At 46.0% G+C, this 19,054-nt stretch overlaps 1 protein-coding gene across 2 annotated transcripts in view; it reads right to left on the bottom strand.

Annotated features, from left to right (window-relative positions):
• The window catches only part of LOC126540288 (uncharacterized), an 87,507-nt gene extending 69,108 nt beyond the window's left edge, over positions 1-18,399 (bottom strand). For both annotated transcript variants that reach the window (XM_050187092.2, XM_055075944.1), the window contains exon 1: positions 18,219-18,399. In XM_050187092.2, coding sequence (XP_050043049.1) covers positions 18,219-18,327 — 109 coding nt within the window. In that variant the 5' untranslated portion in view covers positions 18,328-18,399. The remainder of the gene's footprint in view (positions 1-18,218) is intronic.
• Positions 18,400-19,054: the final 655 nt, after the last annotated feature.

The following is a 19,054-nucleotide window of genomic DNA, read 5'->3' as shown; positions in this document are numbered from 1 at the left end:
GAAGAAATTAATAGCACAATGCATATGATCAGGCACACAGCATATTATTGCACTTTCTTAATTCATGCCAGAACGACAACCACAGGCGTCCTTCTCCAACAAGGTCAGCATCCATCGTGCCTCCTTACCATCGGGCTTCACACCCTCAGCACGTTCAACCTCAGCTGTGTGGTGTTTAAAACAACCTCAGGTGCGTCTTACGGTTCCAGGGATAAGAAAGAAGACCGACCTGCCTACCTTGGCCTTGAAGCAAGCAGCTCTGGATTGTTTGCACAATTTCTACTTTGATCGAGTCCACATATATACGGATTGGTATTCCACTCAGACGAGCTCCACCAGCGCAGTGGTTATACCATCATGATCACTAAGCATCCAATACAAGATTTCTCACTTGCCAACATCGACCGGTTCGGAGCTTGTTGCCCTCCGAGGTGCCGTTGATTATATTAATAACCAACCGGCTAATCAGTGGGCAATATTCTGCGACTCAAAGGCGGCCTTACAATGTCTTCTGTCATCCCTTCGTCGCGGGTCATGTGAACAACTCGTGTCGGAGATACGAGAAATGCACCATCACATTATCATGAAAGGACACGACGTCGTGTTTCAGTGGCTGCCTGGTCATTGCGGTATTTCCGGCAACGACCTCGTTGACGAAGCTGCTAGGAAAGCCCACGAAGGAACGAAGGAGCAACCCTTGTTTCTATACCTTTATCGCGGACCGACGCAGCCCAACACTTAGGCAAGCTAGCGCACTCTTTTGACATTGAAAAAGTGGCACACACCTGAATTCACTCAACATCGATTGCATTCCCTCGATCCCTCTATGCAGCTGCGGCTGTTGCCAGGTATTCCGCGAAATGAGGAAACAGTGCTGTGCCGCTTGCGTTTGGGCGTCGCATTCACCAATACATATGCATTTTTCATTGGAATGGCTGATAGCACCGAGTGCAATGCCTGCGGTGTCGAGGAAACCATAGAACACCTACTGTGCTACTGCCCATCTTTTGAAGATGAAAGGCAAGACCTCTGCACAGCTCTCAATCTTGTGATCTCTGTGATCCGGACTGAGTGACCGACTGATATCCCCAGTGGACGTTCTCTTCTTTTAATCTTTCTGTCTCCCTTTCCCTTTCCCCAGTGTAGGGTAGCCAACCGGGCTCAGTCCTCGTTAACCTCCCTACCTTTCATTTATCATTTTCTCTCTCTCTTCTTAATTCATGCCCTTTCTTTAATTGCACGAAAGCTACTGCACTGAAATAGTATACTAGTACATGCTTAAAAAGCACAATTTTATACTACGATAAGAATCAATCATTCAAATTTTTATTGTAGTGCCCAGGAACAGCTAGAGAGCCTTTGTACTGGTGCACTTAACGAGCACTATGTGAGACAAAATGTAGAGAAAACATGAATGTAGTAGACAAAAAAATGGAAGATAGAGAAACAAATAGGGAAAAAAGGAAACGCGGAAAAGTAAAAGGGAGTTAATCCTACGTGGTTATCTACAGATACACAAAACACAGGAAATGAACTCTGAAGTATGTTTTGGAGTCGTCTTATTAGCACAATCTTGTAACAAGCCCAGGCAACGAATGTGGAATGCTACCTGGTATACTGTTGCGGCACAAACACATGCATATGATCAAGAAGCTTTAAGGAATGTATAATGTCATGGACCACCTTATACAGGAACAAAAGGTGTGATTAATTAAGACTTGAATCTAGAGGTGCGAGTTGAAGCATATTTGAGAAGGCTCAACTGTGGTCGCCATATTGGCAAAAGTGGTGCTTTAAGATAGATATCAATTTGTTCTGGATGCGTTCAATGAGGTCAGAATTAGATTTGCTCATTGCACCCCCCTCCTACAGAGGCATACTCTAGTAGTTGGAGGCAAACAGCAGAATTTCAGAAACACAACAGGTGAGTGCAAATCATGCAATTCCAAGAGCGTGAAGGGCATCTTGTGTAATCATCTATGTGAAGAGAAGCTTAGCATTTTGTCGAAGTACACAACAAGATCTTTCATTTCATCGACCCTAAGGAGTGGAGCATCACGTAGCGTGTATCAAAATTTCACATGGTGCGTTTTGTGCATATAACTTAATGCCATAGTGTTGGAAGCATTTAAGAGTACTTATTGTTTCTGCACCAGTTTGAGAGTGAAAAAATGTCTTTTTGGAAGTCGATGCAGTGGTGAACACTGCTGACAGTCTGAAATAGTTTTAAGTTGTCGGCACACAAAGTCATGCTGTTCATTTATTAAAATGCTCTTAGCACTAACAGAAAGCAAGGAATCCCATATCGATTCAAACACCTGACGCACTGAAGAGGATAGATATAGGTCGGCAGTTAGTAACTGCACATCTAGCACCTGATTTGTGCTTGGGCAATGTTCATGCTACCTTCCGAGTGCTAGAAAAGGTACTAGACTTTAGAGAACTATTGAAGATGCTTGTGAGAACGAGGAACAAGTATGCTTCCATACGTCTTAACCCTTTCAGACACCACTTTATCCCGTTGATTGAAAAGTTGCTTTCACCACATCTCTTGCTTCCTCAGAATCGTAGAAAATGTACAGCTGCAACAAATATTAAGAATTTTCAATTGTTTAGCGAGTTTTGTCAAGTTTACAAAATTTCAACTCCATGCGAAAACTCACTACAGGAACACAAATATGAGAACATGTACTATTTCGTGTTTGAAAAGCTTGAAAAGCACTTATCCAGCCACTTGAAAATTATGCCTGGTGCACGACATTGTAAAAAACAATGAAAGAAGTAAACCCGATACATACAACATACTGACACAGAGTAACAACACCCAGCCGTCTACCTTCCCACTCATTTTGTTAAAACATTCTGCACGTTATTCAAAATTGCAGCACAGTTCCAATAATAAGTGTTTCAAGATGTATGAAACACATTTTAAATACCATTGCTTTCATCAGTGCTTTTGCTATTGATGCACGCTCCTGCTGGGCCCAATTGTGTAGACAGCGTCTCAAAGGGTTAATCTCTGTGGAGGAAATGCCATCAACACCACAAGAAAGGGAAAGTTTAAGGCAAAGTTTAAGGCACTTCATATACTTGGAAACAAGGTTTTCATTGACTGTTGGCATACACTGCGCCAGACTGAGAAGGAAGGTTACTTGAAGCATATTTCACACCATGTAGCAAACAGAAATGTTCTGCAAAGGCATCAGCTGTGTTCGAGACAACACCACTACTTTCATGAAGAAGACGTACATCTTTGGCACTCTTTTTAGGAGAGAGCCCACAAAGCTCCAGAAATATTTTGAATTATGTGTCACGCTGGCGATGTGTCACCGAAAAGACGGGAGTAAAGGGTGCGTATTGTCCGGCGCTGAACAAGCTTAAGTTTGTTAGCGTCGCGAGTTTGGTACGGGAACTATACTCATGAGCAGTACTCAACTCGTGACAGAATGATAGAAGTGTACAGTGCTCGGAAAACCTTAGGTCATCAGGGAAGGGAGACACGGGACACAAACCCAAGAATGGGCCGGTGCTTACGTACAGTGCTGGTGACATATGCGGAAAAGTTGAGAGAAGAGCTAAATGTTACATCCAGAATGGGAAGGGCCCGAACAGTCTTTATAGAGGTGCCTCCAAGGAAGAAGGTTGGACGTGCAGCAGTTTCGTTGTGGCTGATACGCATGGCAGCACTTTTTACAGTGCTACTACAAAGTTTGATGTTGTAGGCCCAGTCGTTCACCTTTACGGAATGTATTTATTGTAAGCACATATGCTGTGCATCGGCATATTGTTGTTGTGGAAGTGTTAACTTGTTAATTAAACACATTCTGCGCAGATGCATTAGTAACTTGGTTTTGAGTAGATCTTTGTCCTGACTACAATTCATAGTATCGCAGCAAAATACATTTTAGTAGAAGCTGAAGGGATTCAAGCAGTTTAAGCATACCGACTGCACAAAACACTGATGACACCTTTTCACCTTCCCCACAATGCACTCACGCCATCTACACTTTCCATAAGCAAAAAGTGAGATAAAAAATCAATTACAGTTTCATTGACTCAGTACTTGCTGCTTCTGAAGCGGGCATCGAATCAACCGTGGTATACGCTGCTACATGCATAGGTCTTGCACGATGCAGGTCCTGCTATGCACTGCACACAGGGCACACGTTGCAAACAGATAATTTCTTTTTGCAGTGCTCAACTATAAGGACACACTGACTGAAATATGACTGCGTTGTCACGTATGCTTCAGTGCGTCAGTGTTCTTGATTGCTACACGAGCGAATTATCCCCAACTAGCCCAAAAGACGGACGCACTTGAAAGAAGTGAGTGAATGAGTACAGTGAACTTGTACTGAACTGGATTCACATGCCGAATAGAAGAGCGCAGTGTCCGCTAAAACAGGCGGGACGGCTGATCATGTAAGTACTTCCAATAGTTCGGCTACTAGTGTATTTCGCTTTCGGAAGTTATCTTTACCACTGGAAACAGCGCAGAGCTTGCCCGTGAAACTTGAGTCAACCGACACCACACGAAACACGCCGCGGTTGACCAACGCAACATCCACACGGTTCATTCACCACATCACACATCACACGAAGTCAGGAGTGCCATATTTTAAATCACTGCAGCACCAAACGGACCTGAAAATTCACTTCCTTCGACAGAGTTTCTTAGCTGGCCTCGTTCACTCGCCAGTTACGAACTCGATGGACCCGCTAGGCCATACGCGTAACGTGAACAACATCGGCGATAGGCGAGCGCTGATTATCCAGACTTCGGAACTCGTAAACATGTTTCCATTCGTTTTGAGCACAACAAAATACACATACAACAAGCACAGACGGTGCGGTAATCGTGATTAGGTTGGCTGTTTTAGCAGACGATCGCACTGAGCCCGGCGGAACCCAGTGGGCAGGTTGGATTAGTCGGCGTCGTTCGAAGTCGCTTCGGATCCACGTCGCACTGCCACAACCCACGCGCGTCGTACGCCCAAGGAACTCGGACGACCGTTGGTGCCGGCGCCTTCGTACGGGTGGCCATCATAGGCCTAGCAGCCGGAGGCTCCGCAGCCTCCGATTGGTTGACGCCTGCGACAAGTCGCAGCCTCTCATTGGTGCACGCCGTCGCAGCTTCGCCGCGCGTCGGCAAACGTCTAGCATCGGCAGTAGACATAATAGAGAGTTTTAGTATAGCGTAAAATCCTTGCGTTAGCGTTAGCGTGCGACGCAACGCTAACGCAAAGAAAGACTGCACTGCGCGGCACAAGGTAGTGTTTTAGAATAGCGGAGCGGAGAAAAGCGTTAACGTTAACGCAAACAAATACAGCGCCATCTAGATGTAAAAACACAAAGTACTGGAAAGCCAAATCCACACGAAATGTCGAGCTTATCCAATGCCGAATCCGCAAGTGTGTCTCTAAGTCAAGCTTGTCGAAAGCCACAGTCGCTGCGTTAATTACGCATGTAGGTGTTTGGTTTGAGCGTTGTTTTGTCGAGAGTCGCGAAACACACCGATTAATCTTCGCATGCCGCGATCGAGTGTTCTGTGGGACCCATATTACGTGTCCTTTTTAAGTTGGGATGACATAGACGCCCTCATGCTTCGGGAATGAGAGCGACCGCGCAGGTTATACGTGTCCTCAAGATCCACTCAACGTCGAAGCTACACCGGAGGGGACGTTTCGCCGGCAATTTCGCTTCCAGAAAGCAGATTTCCCACTTATTTCCAATTTTTTGCAACGGACGCCCACCTTGACGTCTATCCGAATGGGTTCAAGGCGAAAACCTCCTTCACGAGGTTCATATCGTCGTCGTTGGTAAAACACACGCATTGTGACCACAGCACCGACCACACTACTGTGTTTTGCCGCGGAAAACATGACATGCATCGGCTTCACATGCGGCTTTACACCAAGCGAACGAGCGAAATACACTTGGGCGCCATCTCGAGGCGGATACAGCAAACATGAGCAAACATTAGCAAACCCTCTAGTTAAGCCTACTGCCCGGCTAATCGAGGACGTATATCGCAAACAACGCCCATTTGTCGCCTGTGCGCCGCTGCCGAAGCATCATCACACAAATCTAAGGCGAACACGAGCATTAGTGGGGAAAGATAGAGCCTAGCAGTTCAGGCAGACGACTCGATAGATCCGAAGCGGGCTGCTCTCACTTCGACCGGCGCCGCCATCTTGCCGTACGTAAGGCTCCCCTTGCGTGCGTTAGCGTTCAACGCTAAATCCTGAAAATAATAGCGTACGTACGTAAGAGCTCCAGCAGCGTTTACGTATAGCGCATGCGCAGTGTGGTGCACGCAACGCTAACGCTAACTCTTTGCGTTTGCTGCTTTACGCTATACTAAAACTGTCTAATCGCTGCGCGACGTTCCGCTTCGCCGTGTTGACGCATTTGACTCATTTGACTCTTCGGTGCGCGCCGAAGCTTTCCGGCGCGTGCCTGTGGTTGGGGCATAAGAAGCTGCCGTACGCGAACGTAAGCGCGCGCGATGGTGCCCTTCAGGCAGATCCCGTGTATCGTAAAACGGCATGAAGGAGCCATGTGGCAGACGCTTGTGCAGCCGAGATGCCTGCTGGTCTTGTCATCGTCAGTCTGTACATCAGAGCGAACTCGTCTCGTTATGACACGGAAACGTTCCTGGCAGAAACGATGATGACCTTTCGCCACATAGTACGCCGATCCTCGTCTGTGGTGACTTTAACATCGATGTGGCGAAAGAACACGACAAATGGATCGAGTTTCATGGTAGATCGCTACTCGTTGAAGCTGAAGACGTTACACGCTTGGGCAAAGTTACACCCTTTGGGTTGTATCTCTGCCACACAACGATAATCGTGATCTGCCTTGCTTGCATTTCCTTTCTTGAAAAAGCCGTGCCCACTACTTTCCTGTCGGGAATGGTATGTCATGCTGATAACGCGCATGCCGTTCGTTACTGGAAAGTACCGGGCTCGCCACGTTAAAGAAAGGAAATGCGGACAAGACAGACGACGATTATTGTTTTGTGGCAAAAGGATGTAATTTTGCTTAAGAGTGTACAGAGACCCACCATGGAGTAACATAGTAAACGTAAGGAGTGGACACTTCCATAGGCGCCTGCGGCCGACTTTGGCTTCAGCGCACCTAGCGGAATCGGCGAAACGCATCAGCCTCCAAGATGGTCGCGCACACCGCCGAATCTCGGAGGCCCTAATTTCAGTTTCGTTTTTTTTTTTTGCGTGACCCATATTGTTGTTTAAATCGAATGATTTCTTGCAGGCGCTTGTGCCGATGTTTATATGTGTTGACGACGAGCGCGCAAAGGTGTTTCACTCATGTTAGTTTAATTTAATTCATGTTTGCTGTTTCAAGCTTTAACTTAGCGCAACAATTATGCCAACTGTAGAGGAAGTAGAACTTTGTCGCTTATGATATTGTACGTCTAGTAACTCACGATAAAAGGCGTATCGTAAATAAATGTGCCGTGTTCTTTAAATATAAATCAACTTCCTGCACAGTCAAGAACACGAAAATAGCCGACAACAATTTATTGCAGCAAGATTGTGAGGCGCAGATACATGAAAACGGGAAGAAACAGCGAAATGGAAGTAATACGGGTGTCACACGGCGCACTATAAAACGCGATCAAGCCCAATCCGATTTGAATTTCTCGGTCGCGATTGGTTCTTTTGCGCAAGCTGCGCGATGGAGTCAATAGCAGTCGAGAATTTCAATCCGGATCGGACTTGATCGCGATTGAAAGTGGTCGTGTGACACTGGTATAATGGAGAATAATGGGAAATTAATGGCGTGACGGCAATAACTTTGCACAGCAAAACACATAGAAGACGTGTTGCAACTATCCAGATAATGAAAAAAAAAACTGCACTTACACGACAGCAATTATTTGCTCAAAATGGGATTGTTTTAGAAGGGGAAGAAATATGACGTTTTTTCTTGTACTTCTGCGAAGGAGGGTGAATTAGGGCACCAAAATTATATGAATGGTAGCGTGCCGAAATGAAATGGCTGCAAAAATAATTGAGCACGCACCAACATATCATCTGGAATGTGTAAGCCAGTGTGTCCGTCATTAAACAGCTGCAATCAAGTACTTTGTGTTGGTGGTCTTCACCTGCTGTCTTCGAAACCTTGCAATCGTCTTCTGATACTTGGAATTTTGCCCTTGAGTATGCATGATGTCCTTTGGCTGTACAGTGTATTTTGAGGAAATGCTGGAGATTCCTGCAATACGTAGAATAACAGACACAAGGTAAGCAATACTGGAGGCTTCAAAGCTATTGTATGTAGATGCTACGTTCCTTCGTATGAACAACACTGGAGCCTGCAAAAGTCTATAATGGAGATGGTGCGTTCCTTCATGTAATGCGTATTTTTTTCGGTTAAGGAAGCACTGTTATAAATGCTAAGAAACAAGGAACTTTCTACCGTAAGGACTTCATGCACAAAACATGAAAACACGTATCTTCAGCCCAATGCAGAACAGCTAACAACGCTCGAGCGCACATAGCCTGCTACACAGGTTGAGAGAGCGCATTATTGCAATACTGCAAATATTGCACGTGTACCGCTTTAGAAATAGCTGCATTTATTTTGCAAAAGTAGAGCACCATACCTTTTCAGCAGTCGCTGCGCGTAACATGAAGCTCTCTGCCCCGAACGGCATGTGTTCATAGGCCGCATTTCTTAACGAACCATCTTATTTTATTTTCTAACTTCGTCATTGTATCGAACATGCCTCGCAGCTCGGACCCTGCCGCATCGCTGTTATCGCTAGCACCACCGCTCATTGCTGCGCATAAAAAACAGAATACGAAATGAAAGTCAGCGTAGCCAATGGCCAACAGCTGTTCATGGCTGCAAGGCCGTCGTCACTCGTTCATGCGGCTAACTGTGACATAACGACATGCGATGAGAATAAGTCGTTAACAACGCGCAAAAGAACTTGCTGTGGCCTTACCATGAAACGGCGACAAAGCAGACGCTGGCAGAAGAACCCAACAACGATGCTCAGGTGCATTTTACAGAAAGAGCCTGAATAGGTTTCGCACATGTTGGGTCGTGCCCAGTGGTCGTGCCGCCTGTCAAGCTGCTAGCCGCAGCCGCATTTTTCTTGGTGTGCTGTGCCACATAGCGGAATCGGCGAAGCTCCATAGCTCGGCCGTGAAATGGCTCGAGTATCCGCTCTTGTCGTTTAGTATGTTACTCTATGGACCCACGAAGCAACGTTCCTGCATTGATCACACCTTTGCAAGCAGGCTGTGTCACGTTAGGATGGCAGAGCCTCTGACCATCTCCCACAGCGATCACAAGGCAATAGTGTGCAAGTGTAGAGTCGTCCGTGAAAGTGTGAGTGTGTGCGTGTAATCAACGGCTACATGATCTAAAAGGAAGGCTACACAACTTAACGAAATGTGTTTTCATTCAACTTCAGCGTTCAAAAAGTACAATCCTGAACAACCAATCAGATCACCTATGCACAGCATTTCTCGACTTTGTTATGTGGTCGTTGGCTTCAGATTTTGCTTATGTTTGCATAGGGGGAAAGCTTCGCGTTCAACCTTTTTTCTTTAAGAAAGAGGCTTTGATTTTTTGTGTGTGTGTGTGTGTGGTGTATGATCTTAAAATCGTGCTTCGAATATGTGAGCTGTGAGTGTCCTTCGCTGAACTCACTTCACGTAGAGTTAACATGGGTCGGCGATGCTTCTGGCTATATCCACGCATAGTGTGCTGCGCGTTTTATTCATTAAAATTGTTGCAGAAGCTTCGAAGGTCTCGTTCTGAAGCGGCGCTTCAGCAGCGTGCTCTGCCGGCGGCTAGTCGCAATGCAACTTCGCACCTTGCACCGATTTCGCCATACGAGCTAATCGTGTGCCCAAAACGGAGATGGCACACCGAGGCGTCAGGACCTCTCCTATTTTGTTAGTTTTGCTCCATGCGCTCAGTGCACCGGCCGGTTTCATTTTGTTGAATTAACTTCTTCGCGCTCAGCTGCTTCTGTTGCCGGCTACTGCTTCACTGCTCTCTAGCTCAGTACTCTCTCTCAATGCTCGCATAGTTGTTCGATTTACTTCTTTCTCCTTTACTCAGCTGTTGTTGCTCCACAGCGGGTGGTGATCTGGAGCCTGCCACACCTATGTGTTCCTCGGGCCATTGCGTGGGCTGACAGGCGGACGGGCTGGCGCTGGCGACAGAACTGCCGCCTTACCGGGCCCTGGCGTGGGCGCGAAGGAGGGACTGAATGGCGGGCGATGGCTGCGTAGCTCATTGCTTCAGGCTGAGGCTGCTGTGTTTCCGGTGCTGCTAGCCACTGCAGAATTTTTTCCCTGACAATATCAGCAATCAACGCAAACTGGTGCTGCTAGGCTTCAAACATCCTTCGCAGTTCTTTGGGCACAAAGGCTCTTGTAGTTTCCCTCAGATCCTTAGAGCACCGTGCTTTAATTTTGGCGCAGTCTGCCTTGAGCATGTGGAGGTTCTACTGCCTATTCCGCACTTCGAGCGCTTTCTTGATGCTGGTGGTCCCACGAAGAAACTCTTCGGCGGTCTTCGGTGGGTTCCGTATCATTGTGGCGAAAAGTTCTTGCTTCACACCTCACCTGAGTAGGGGAACTTTGTTCTCGGACAATTCCGGCTCGGCATGGTGGAAAAGACGGGTTATCTCTTCCATAAAGATAAGAACGTTATCGTTAGGTAGCTGCACTCGGGATTCCAGTAGACGTGCGGCCCTTAATTTTCAGACAAAGCTCGTGAAGGTACTAAGGAAGTTTCTGCGGAGCAGGTCCCACGTTGCATGTGGGGACTCGTGGTTATAGAATCATGTCTACGCGGCGTCCTTCAAGGGGACATACAAATGGCGCAGCTTGTTTCACATTTCCAGATATCCAAGGCTGAATCCCTTTCGATTGCCTCGAGCCAGGTTTCTGTGTCGTCGGATGAAGCTTGAAGCTCCGCGGAAGATAGCTGGTTCACTGGGTTGTCGCAGTACGATGGCTGCAGGCGATGCTCGGTCAGTCATGGTTGTAGCTGACTCGGTAACGATTTTCCTGATCGTTTTTGGTAAAAGCGCGTGCTCCGAGGGCAGGTTTTGAAGCTGTGGATTGCTCGATGGTCCGGGGCGACGCTGGTGTTGTCTTCAGGATGTGGGTTTGACGGGGGCGTCCGATGCAAGGACGCGAATACGCCTCCTCCAGTTGTGACGTTGTAGTGACGATGAAGAACACATTAGCAACACTGTGAATCACGCAATTTTTATTGGGTGTACTTTTTCCCATAACAAGTAACAGTGAAGCACAAGGATAGCAGCGAGCGCTGAGGGCGATCGTCGGAAATCTGATCTGCGGTTCAAGTGCGTATCCTCGTATACAGGGCTCGTGCAAAGTTCCCAGGTAATCGCCTGTGCCCGCGTGCCTTCCAGGTACTGCTACACAATTGGTGTCGCGCACACAATCTGATTATACGAGGTTCGGTGAGAACATACACAACAGATAAAATGAAGGACGACATTCGAGAAAGTTGCAAATCATGCAGGCCCACCTTGCGCTGAGCGATAACTTTAGTTGTGAGCGGGTGAAATGCAGTACCCGAGAAAAGAATAAGTACACGCGTCAATATGGACGTACCGGCTTTGCGGGTTCGTCGCCACATTCGAAAAAGAAACTTCGGCCGTCGATTTCTATTCCAGTCAATTTCTGTTCTACTCAGCGACACTTCGCTCAGCGTGCTCCGTAGTTTCCCTGACATCATCCTCCTCCGGCGCTCGCTTACATCGGGCCTTCAAACATAACCTTGCTGATTTCACTGGCGAGCCATGTACGCTTGTGAGTAAAAATGCTTCTGCGTCAAGAAACATGACAGGACGGAGAGCAATGTGCTGGTGGTATGCTAGAGGATAGTGTTTCCCTGCGCTTCTCTTTCCCTACACTCTAAGAGAACGGTGAAAATGTTGCTAAACCAATTTTGCTGCACAAGATTGGCCAGTTAGGACAGTGCTCACACCTAAACAATCTAGAAATAAGGTGTGTTCCAACGACGCAAGATGAAAGTTGCAGAAAGGTTGTCGAGCTTCGCTATAAAATTGGTTGCCCTGTCACGCTTGAGGACATTGGGTCGGAGCACAGAGTTACAACAGGTGACGCAGATAACAAGAACATTATTGTTCCTTTGTGTTCGCGCGACAAGCGCCCAGAGTTTACAAAGAAACGTCGCAACGCCTCGGTTTCTCTGGAGCACAAGAAAAGGCTACGTCAACGAGTATCTGATGCCTGGCAATAAGCAACTTTCTTCTAAGGCGCTTGCCCTCAAAAAGCAAATAAAATGGGCTTTTCTGTTGACTTAAAACTGCGTTACCAAGACAAGACGAACCCTGACGGTGTTGTCCACCGAATAGCCTGTGACGCTGATTTCGGTGTATTCAATGCTTAAGCTTTCGTGTCGCGATAGAATATGAATAAAAAGGAGATGGCTTATTTTCTTCCGAGGGACTTTAGTAACAAAAACATCGCGCCGCTTCTTCTTTTTCTTCCACACTTCTCCGATGCGGCGTTAAATTTTCCTCCGGGGCCGACGAAGCTCACCGAGCGAGTCAGAGTGCGCGTTGATGGTACGGTTTCAATTGTGCGACGTGCACAACTTGCTCTTGCGTGAATGGCTGTTATCAGCCGTCACTTTACCGATGATATAAGTCACTTCACTCAAGCATTTGAGAACGACGAACCGGGCCGAATATGGAACGAAGCTTTTGGCAAACGTCCCTTTTCCGAACCGGTGTTCACAGCCACACGAAATCAACGCTGGCGAATCTGACGGGCAGATGTGCGTCGTAGCGAGCCTTAGCATGAAGATGCGACGGTAGGGTTCTGAGCCGGGCAAGTCGACGTGCTTATTCGGCACGACACAATATCTGCGTGACAGAAGCGTCCTCGTTAGATGAAAAAGGAAGTATGGTGTCGACAAAACTTTGAGGATCGCGAGCCGAAAGTAGAAAGAAAGGTGCTTATTCTGTGACTTCATGCTTGGCTGTGTTGAAGGCACAAGTGATGAACGGTAATGTGGCACCCCAGTTCTTATGATCCACTGAGCATTGAAAGCATGTTCACGATGGTATGATCGGTGCGCTCTGTGAGACCTTTGGTTTGCGGATGGTAAGGCGTGGAATGGCGATATTGAGCCCCACAATGGTGTAGCAACTTTTCCTCGACGTTGGCGGTGAACTGCCTGCCGCGAGCACTTATCACCCCACGAGGAGCTCCGTGGCGGAGGATAACCGAATGCAGAACAAACCCCAAAACATCGGATGCTGTAGCTGAGACAAGTGGCATTGTTTCAATATAACTGGTTAAATAATCCACATACACGATTATCCAGCGGCAACCAGTGGAAGGCTTGGGAAAGGAACCGAGTAAATCAATACCCACTTCTTCAAAAGGTGAAGTCGGCGGTCTAACCGATTGCATAGTTCCTGCAGGAGTTGTAGTCGGTTGTTTGTGGTGTTGGCAGACATAACAGCTGGCAACCTACTGCTTGGTTGTCTTCCACGATTGAGGAACGTTGTCGGAGGCGGTGGAGTGTTCGAGTGCACGACGACCTTACCGGATGTAAGGTCGTCGTGCATGGCCCAAGTACAGCAAGGCGCGGGCATTTTGGGACGACGAGCAGCAGTGGAGCAGCGTTGTTTGAATAATTCTTGTGTTAAAGCAGACCGTCGCGAATCACAAATGGCGTAGCCCGTTCAGATCTGTGGGTCGCATCTATAATCGGCTTTAGTGGAGGGTGGCGTTGTTGTTCGTTCTTGAAGACGGCAAAGTCCGACGAGATTGTAGTAACTTTTCTATGCGAATGGGAGGGGGGGGGGGGTACCTTTACTAGTACAAAGGTTAATAACGCCCGCCATTCGCCATAAAGACGCGTAAACTCGCAAAAGAGAAATTAAATAAGGTGTATCTCGCAGGTCAATCACAGAAGCAAACAAAATCGTCATGTGGTCTTTTGAAAATGGTGTCGTACTTGATACCTCCGGAGCGTCTGCTGCTCTTGAAGAGTTCATCGACGGAAGCAATGAGGTGTGCAACAGGTTATGGTTATGGTACAAAGGTTATGGAGTATGAGCATTTCATTCTTCAAAAGTATACCTGCCATGGTTGCTTAGTGGCTATGATGTTGAGCTGCGAAGCACGAGGTCGCGGGATCGAATTCCGATCCTGGGCACGGCGGCCGCATTTTCGATTGGGCCGAAATGCGGAAACACCCATATACCTAGATTTAGGTGCACGTTAAAGAACGCCAGGTGGTCCGAATTTCCAGAGTCCCCCACTACGGCATGCCTCATGGTTTCGGCACGTAAAACTCCAGAATTCTTTAAATATATCTTCAAAAGTCTGCGGTACAGTTCATTTCACTGCTGAGCCCGTTTTACTCATGAAACTTCACTGCCAACTGAAGTGCAACTTGACAATATACTGCATAGTCGCAGCGAAGCAAGCATTTCATTTCAATAAAGAATTAGACATTCGCCATTCCACAATAATAGGCGAGGGAAAATGTGTAAATATGTGCGCGCTAATAATTTTATTTTTGTAGTTACTGCCAGATTTGGGTAACAGGAAAGGTCTGAATTACGAATTCTTTGCAGCCTCGCAGAGGAGCAGTGGCTGGCGGTTATGAGGACGTGTGTGGGGCTTCGCTGTAGACTTGAATTGTATCCGACCCTAGCAGCGTTTTTTTTTAATTAGCTCTGGAATAATTATAGAGGAATATACATTTGCGGAACAATCACAGTTCTTTTGGATTCTTCGTTTACAGATCTACCAATTTAAGTGCCACAGCCGACTCGTATTGTTATTTGGGAAGTTGCGTAACGTTGCCTGGCCGCCAGTCCCGTATAACCGTGTAGAGCGAAGGACGCTGCGGTTATAGACGTACTGCGCCCACCACGGAAGGTTAGAAAAACACCTATGCATAAGCACAGCACAGAAGTGGCTACGTCAGGCGGCTTGACTGATAAGTGTAGAAGCGCCATTCAAAACACACGGAATTGTTCTGCACTTCCGGCGGCCTTTTCTCTACTTCCTTTTTAATTGAAAAATGTTGATCTATAAAGATTTTCATAAACAACGCTTAAATTTGTTAATATTCGCTTTTTCTTCCTCTTTGGCTGTTGCCTTTGCTCTCTCCCTTAGTAAGTCGCTTAATTTCTCAACTACTTGCAGCTATTTTTTGCAGTTGCCACTTTTGCACGAAAAGTGCTGTACAATTAGGGAAAAACCAAGCGAGGTAACGGGTGACAGTCATATTGCTTATGGGTTTAAGAGGAAACTTTAGCTCGGGTGCTCCTATCTAAACACATGTAAAAGGAGAATTCGTTTTTCTCGGCAACCACAGCACCAAATTTGACGAGGTTCCTTGCATTTAAAAGAGAAACATAAAATCTAGCGACTGTTAGTTTCGAATTTTTTATTTAGATCGTCAATTGCTTATGAAAAAATTGGCAAGAAATCAAAAATTTTCAGAAAGCTAAACTATAAGGTTTACAACTCTCTTAACTCAGCAAGGAAAATAATATCGCAATTCTGTGAATCGCATCTGATATTACATCTAAAGGTGACAACATTTATATGTTACACATGAATCTAAAAAAAATTTAGAATATGGAAATACAGCTTTTGCTGAACCCTTGTACACAATGCAACAAGTTCGCGTAAGATATAAATTGACGTATCGGATTTGTCCGCTTTGAATGATATAATGAAGGCCGTTTATAGAACCGCGGTATCTGTTTTTCATGCAGAGTTATTAATTTATAAAATTCGTGCGTCATTTTTTTTCGAGCTTTCGAATTTTTTAAAATCTTTTTCACAAAATTCAAGCCATAAATCAACATTCCGCTTGCAACAGTCACTAGAATTTAGCTTTCTCTCTCAAATGCAACAAATTTCATTAAGATCGGTCCAGGGGTTATCTGAAAAAGCGTTTTTTCGTTTTACATGTATTTGAATAAGCCGCGTCAGAGTTGGGCCCGAGCTAAAGCTTCCTCTTAAAGGGTTATTGCGCGGTGTAATGATGGACGCTGTATGGCATTACTTTATTTTCCACCTTATCTAAGCCATATCGCGGGTATATGATTCTCAGGATCTGCCACCGCCGCGGCGAGCCGTCACTCGAGGAAATAATGAAGGAAAAGGACAAGTTCAACGCAACTGGCGTTTTGTCCAGTCGCAACTCGTTTCTCGTGCATACAGACCAGCTGACTACAAACCGAATCCCTTTCCTGGTCCCTGGATCAGTCTAAGCAAAGAAGGTTGAACTAGCGAAACAACAGGAATGCGCGGGACCGTTGAATAGGTGGTGACAACTGAACGCATCTCGAGTTAATCGCGCGGGCACCGTATGTATGAGAAAACTGGCCTTCACACCACGGAGGTAGATGCCGATAACTACCGCTATCCAAAAGGAGTGAAAAAGGTTTTAGCATAAAGGCTCTTAAAGGACTGTATTACGCAGTCATGCACGGCCACGTAATTTTTGTATTACATCATGGGGTAATTCATATTCAGTTCACATTTGGCCTCTGAAGGTCCTGCAATGGCAAGCCGATCGACTTATCACTTCCGCAGCTCGACTGGCGCCATCACATCCTATTTTCGTCCAGCTTAACAACTACGTATCTCTGAATGATATAGTTACAGTATCTGCGTTTTGTTTTTTAAGGTTTCTCGTCGCCTGCTCATAATCTACCAAACTAGATTTGCGCTCTATAATAACGATCTGCTGCCTAAAATACATATCAATTATGAGAAAATGAGCATTCTTTTTTATCTGTTTCTTTATGGAATTCACTCACATCTAAAGTGAAAGAAATATTGTCTGTTGGTGTATTATTGCGGGAGATAAAAATGTTCTTATTCAATGTGTAACTGTTGCGTTCCGCTAAATTTGTTAACTCTGTGTGTTTCATAATGAGTTTCTACTTAATCAAATAAATATTTAACCCTGTCTTTGTTAAGAGTAGCATTCCTAACTTGTTTATATTGGTATACGTTCACTTTATCAGTTATCTAATGTATTAACATTAGAACTTATTATTAATTATTATTAACACTAGAAGGAGGCCCCGCCTGCTGTTTGTAAGCTTGCGACCTCCTCCTGCATATTTACCTGTGTTGTATATTCCTTATTTTAACACTAATAAAGATTGCTTGATAGATATAAAATGCATATGAACGCATATGAAATAGGAATTTGGCGTGTACATATTAGTCCGTTATGTAGGTCATTTCGTTACAGACTCGTTCGACTGTATTATTTTATTTTCATGCCAAAAGAATGCTATCGCACATAACAATTAGGACAATGTGGCACAAGATTTTTCGTTTTGTAGAATTAACAATGCCTGCAGGCTCTATTGGAATAGCTGCGTGTCACATCTAATTTGTGAAGATTGCCGAAGTATTGGAACTTCTTCGACCTCTATGCGAATGCCACGGCACGAAATACATTACTATAGTCAATATTTTTTTTTTAGTAGGTAGCATGTAAGTCCTATTTTTCAGTTCCCCAATGGCGCGCAAAAAATGATGACTTTTAAGGACTTTCTACCATGGTATTATGTGTTGCTTTCATTTGTGCGTTCTCGCTTGAAGACAGAGGTGACTGAAAAGGCGTTGTTACTGCATAAGCCAGTGTGACGAGATAAAAAATTATGACGCGTTGTCATTTAGCGTTTGCGGCGTCTCCAAGTTTCGGTTTAGAACGTACATGCATAATCGTTTTCTGCTGAATTGGCGAGCTCCAGTTTAGTCAGGCTTCAAGTGGCCACGCTCACTAGACGAAAACTAAACACAGGTCCCGTTTATCGAACCCCCATGGTAAGTTTCATCCGTATCGCAATGCAGTGCGCGTCAGTTCAGTCAGTCCACTATGAAACTTGTGTTTGTCTTGTGTCGCTGCCCCTACGGTATTCTCTCTCCCACGGCCGAAGGGCTGTCACGCTAAGATGTAACTCAAAGTTGACGAGGGCTGATACATGCAACCGCATGACTTGCTCTTTTCAATGGGCTGGTTGACGGAAACAACATTCCTTATGTACGCCTTACGTTTCTGAGATGAAAAATGATCCCTCGGTGGTTATTGAAGAGAGAGGCTGCGAACTATGGCAGTGCAATGGCCTGGTTATGAGAAGCACGCAATGAATTATCACTCACCACGACTTTTTCCGCATACAGCAAATTTTCCGCATCTCACAGTCACAAAGCTCAGACAAACAATCACAACGCTGCTGCACAAAATCGTTGTCCTATTTGCTGCATTCATGCCTTTTTCATAGATTCCTCTAAATCTGGGTTAGCTTTCTACCGCCCGAAGGAGAGTAGCAGTAAGTGTAGGGCATCTGCCACGCAACACAAGGAAAACTGCGCATTGGCCGTTGGAAGTGACGATTTTGTCCTCATTAAAAACAACAGAATAACGCGACTTTTTGGCGTTTGCGCAGCTGAATGGAAAGAAAAAAACCCCGGCGGTAGCGCTCTGCGAGCGCAAGCAGTTATGTGTCGCCAGCTGACGAGGAAATGGATCTGACAAATGGACTTTTGTCATTCTAATTTTGTTACCTGGCCAGTGTATGATCATTCGCGTTGATGATTAGTGGCACGGAAGTTGAAGCTCTTGGTGCAAGTAGTCAAAAGGACATAAGAAGCGCAAGATTTCGACCCGGCTTCTGTGATGGCCAGGGCGAAAGAACGCGCGGAGATTCTCAGCCCAGTTGCCGATACGCAGCCTCCAGTGTCGCTCTGGTGTCGGGCTTGGGTCACGGCTGCGCGAGGGCCTTCGGTACATGAGCGCACTAGCGCCTCCACCAGATGTCGCGGCGTAGTAGTGACGATAAGTACATAGCAGAAAAACTGTGTGTAACTTAACTTTTTATTCGCGAACCTGTGCCGACAAAAGCAAGTTACACGGAAAGTAAAACGATAGCGGCTAATGCAGTCGGCAGTGGGCAGTCGTCGAATGCTGATCTGCGGCGCAAGAGCATCGGCTTTTA

Source organism: Dermacentor andersoni, chromosome 2 (assembly GCF_023375885.2).
Source record: "Dermacentor andersoni chromosome 2, qqDerAnde1_hic_scaffold, whole genome shotgun sequence".
In the NCBI taxonomy this organism is placed as follows: domain Eukaryota; kingdom Metazoa; phylum Arthropoda; class Arachnida; order Ixodida; family Ixodidae; genus Dermacentor; species Dermacentor andersoni.
The sequence above is the reverse complement of the archived record's forward strand: the minus strand, read 5'-3'. Positions and strand labels throughout refer to the sequence as shown.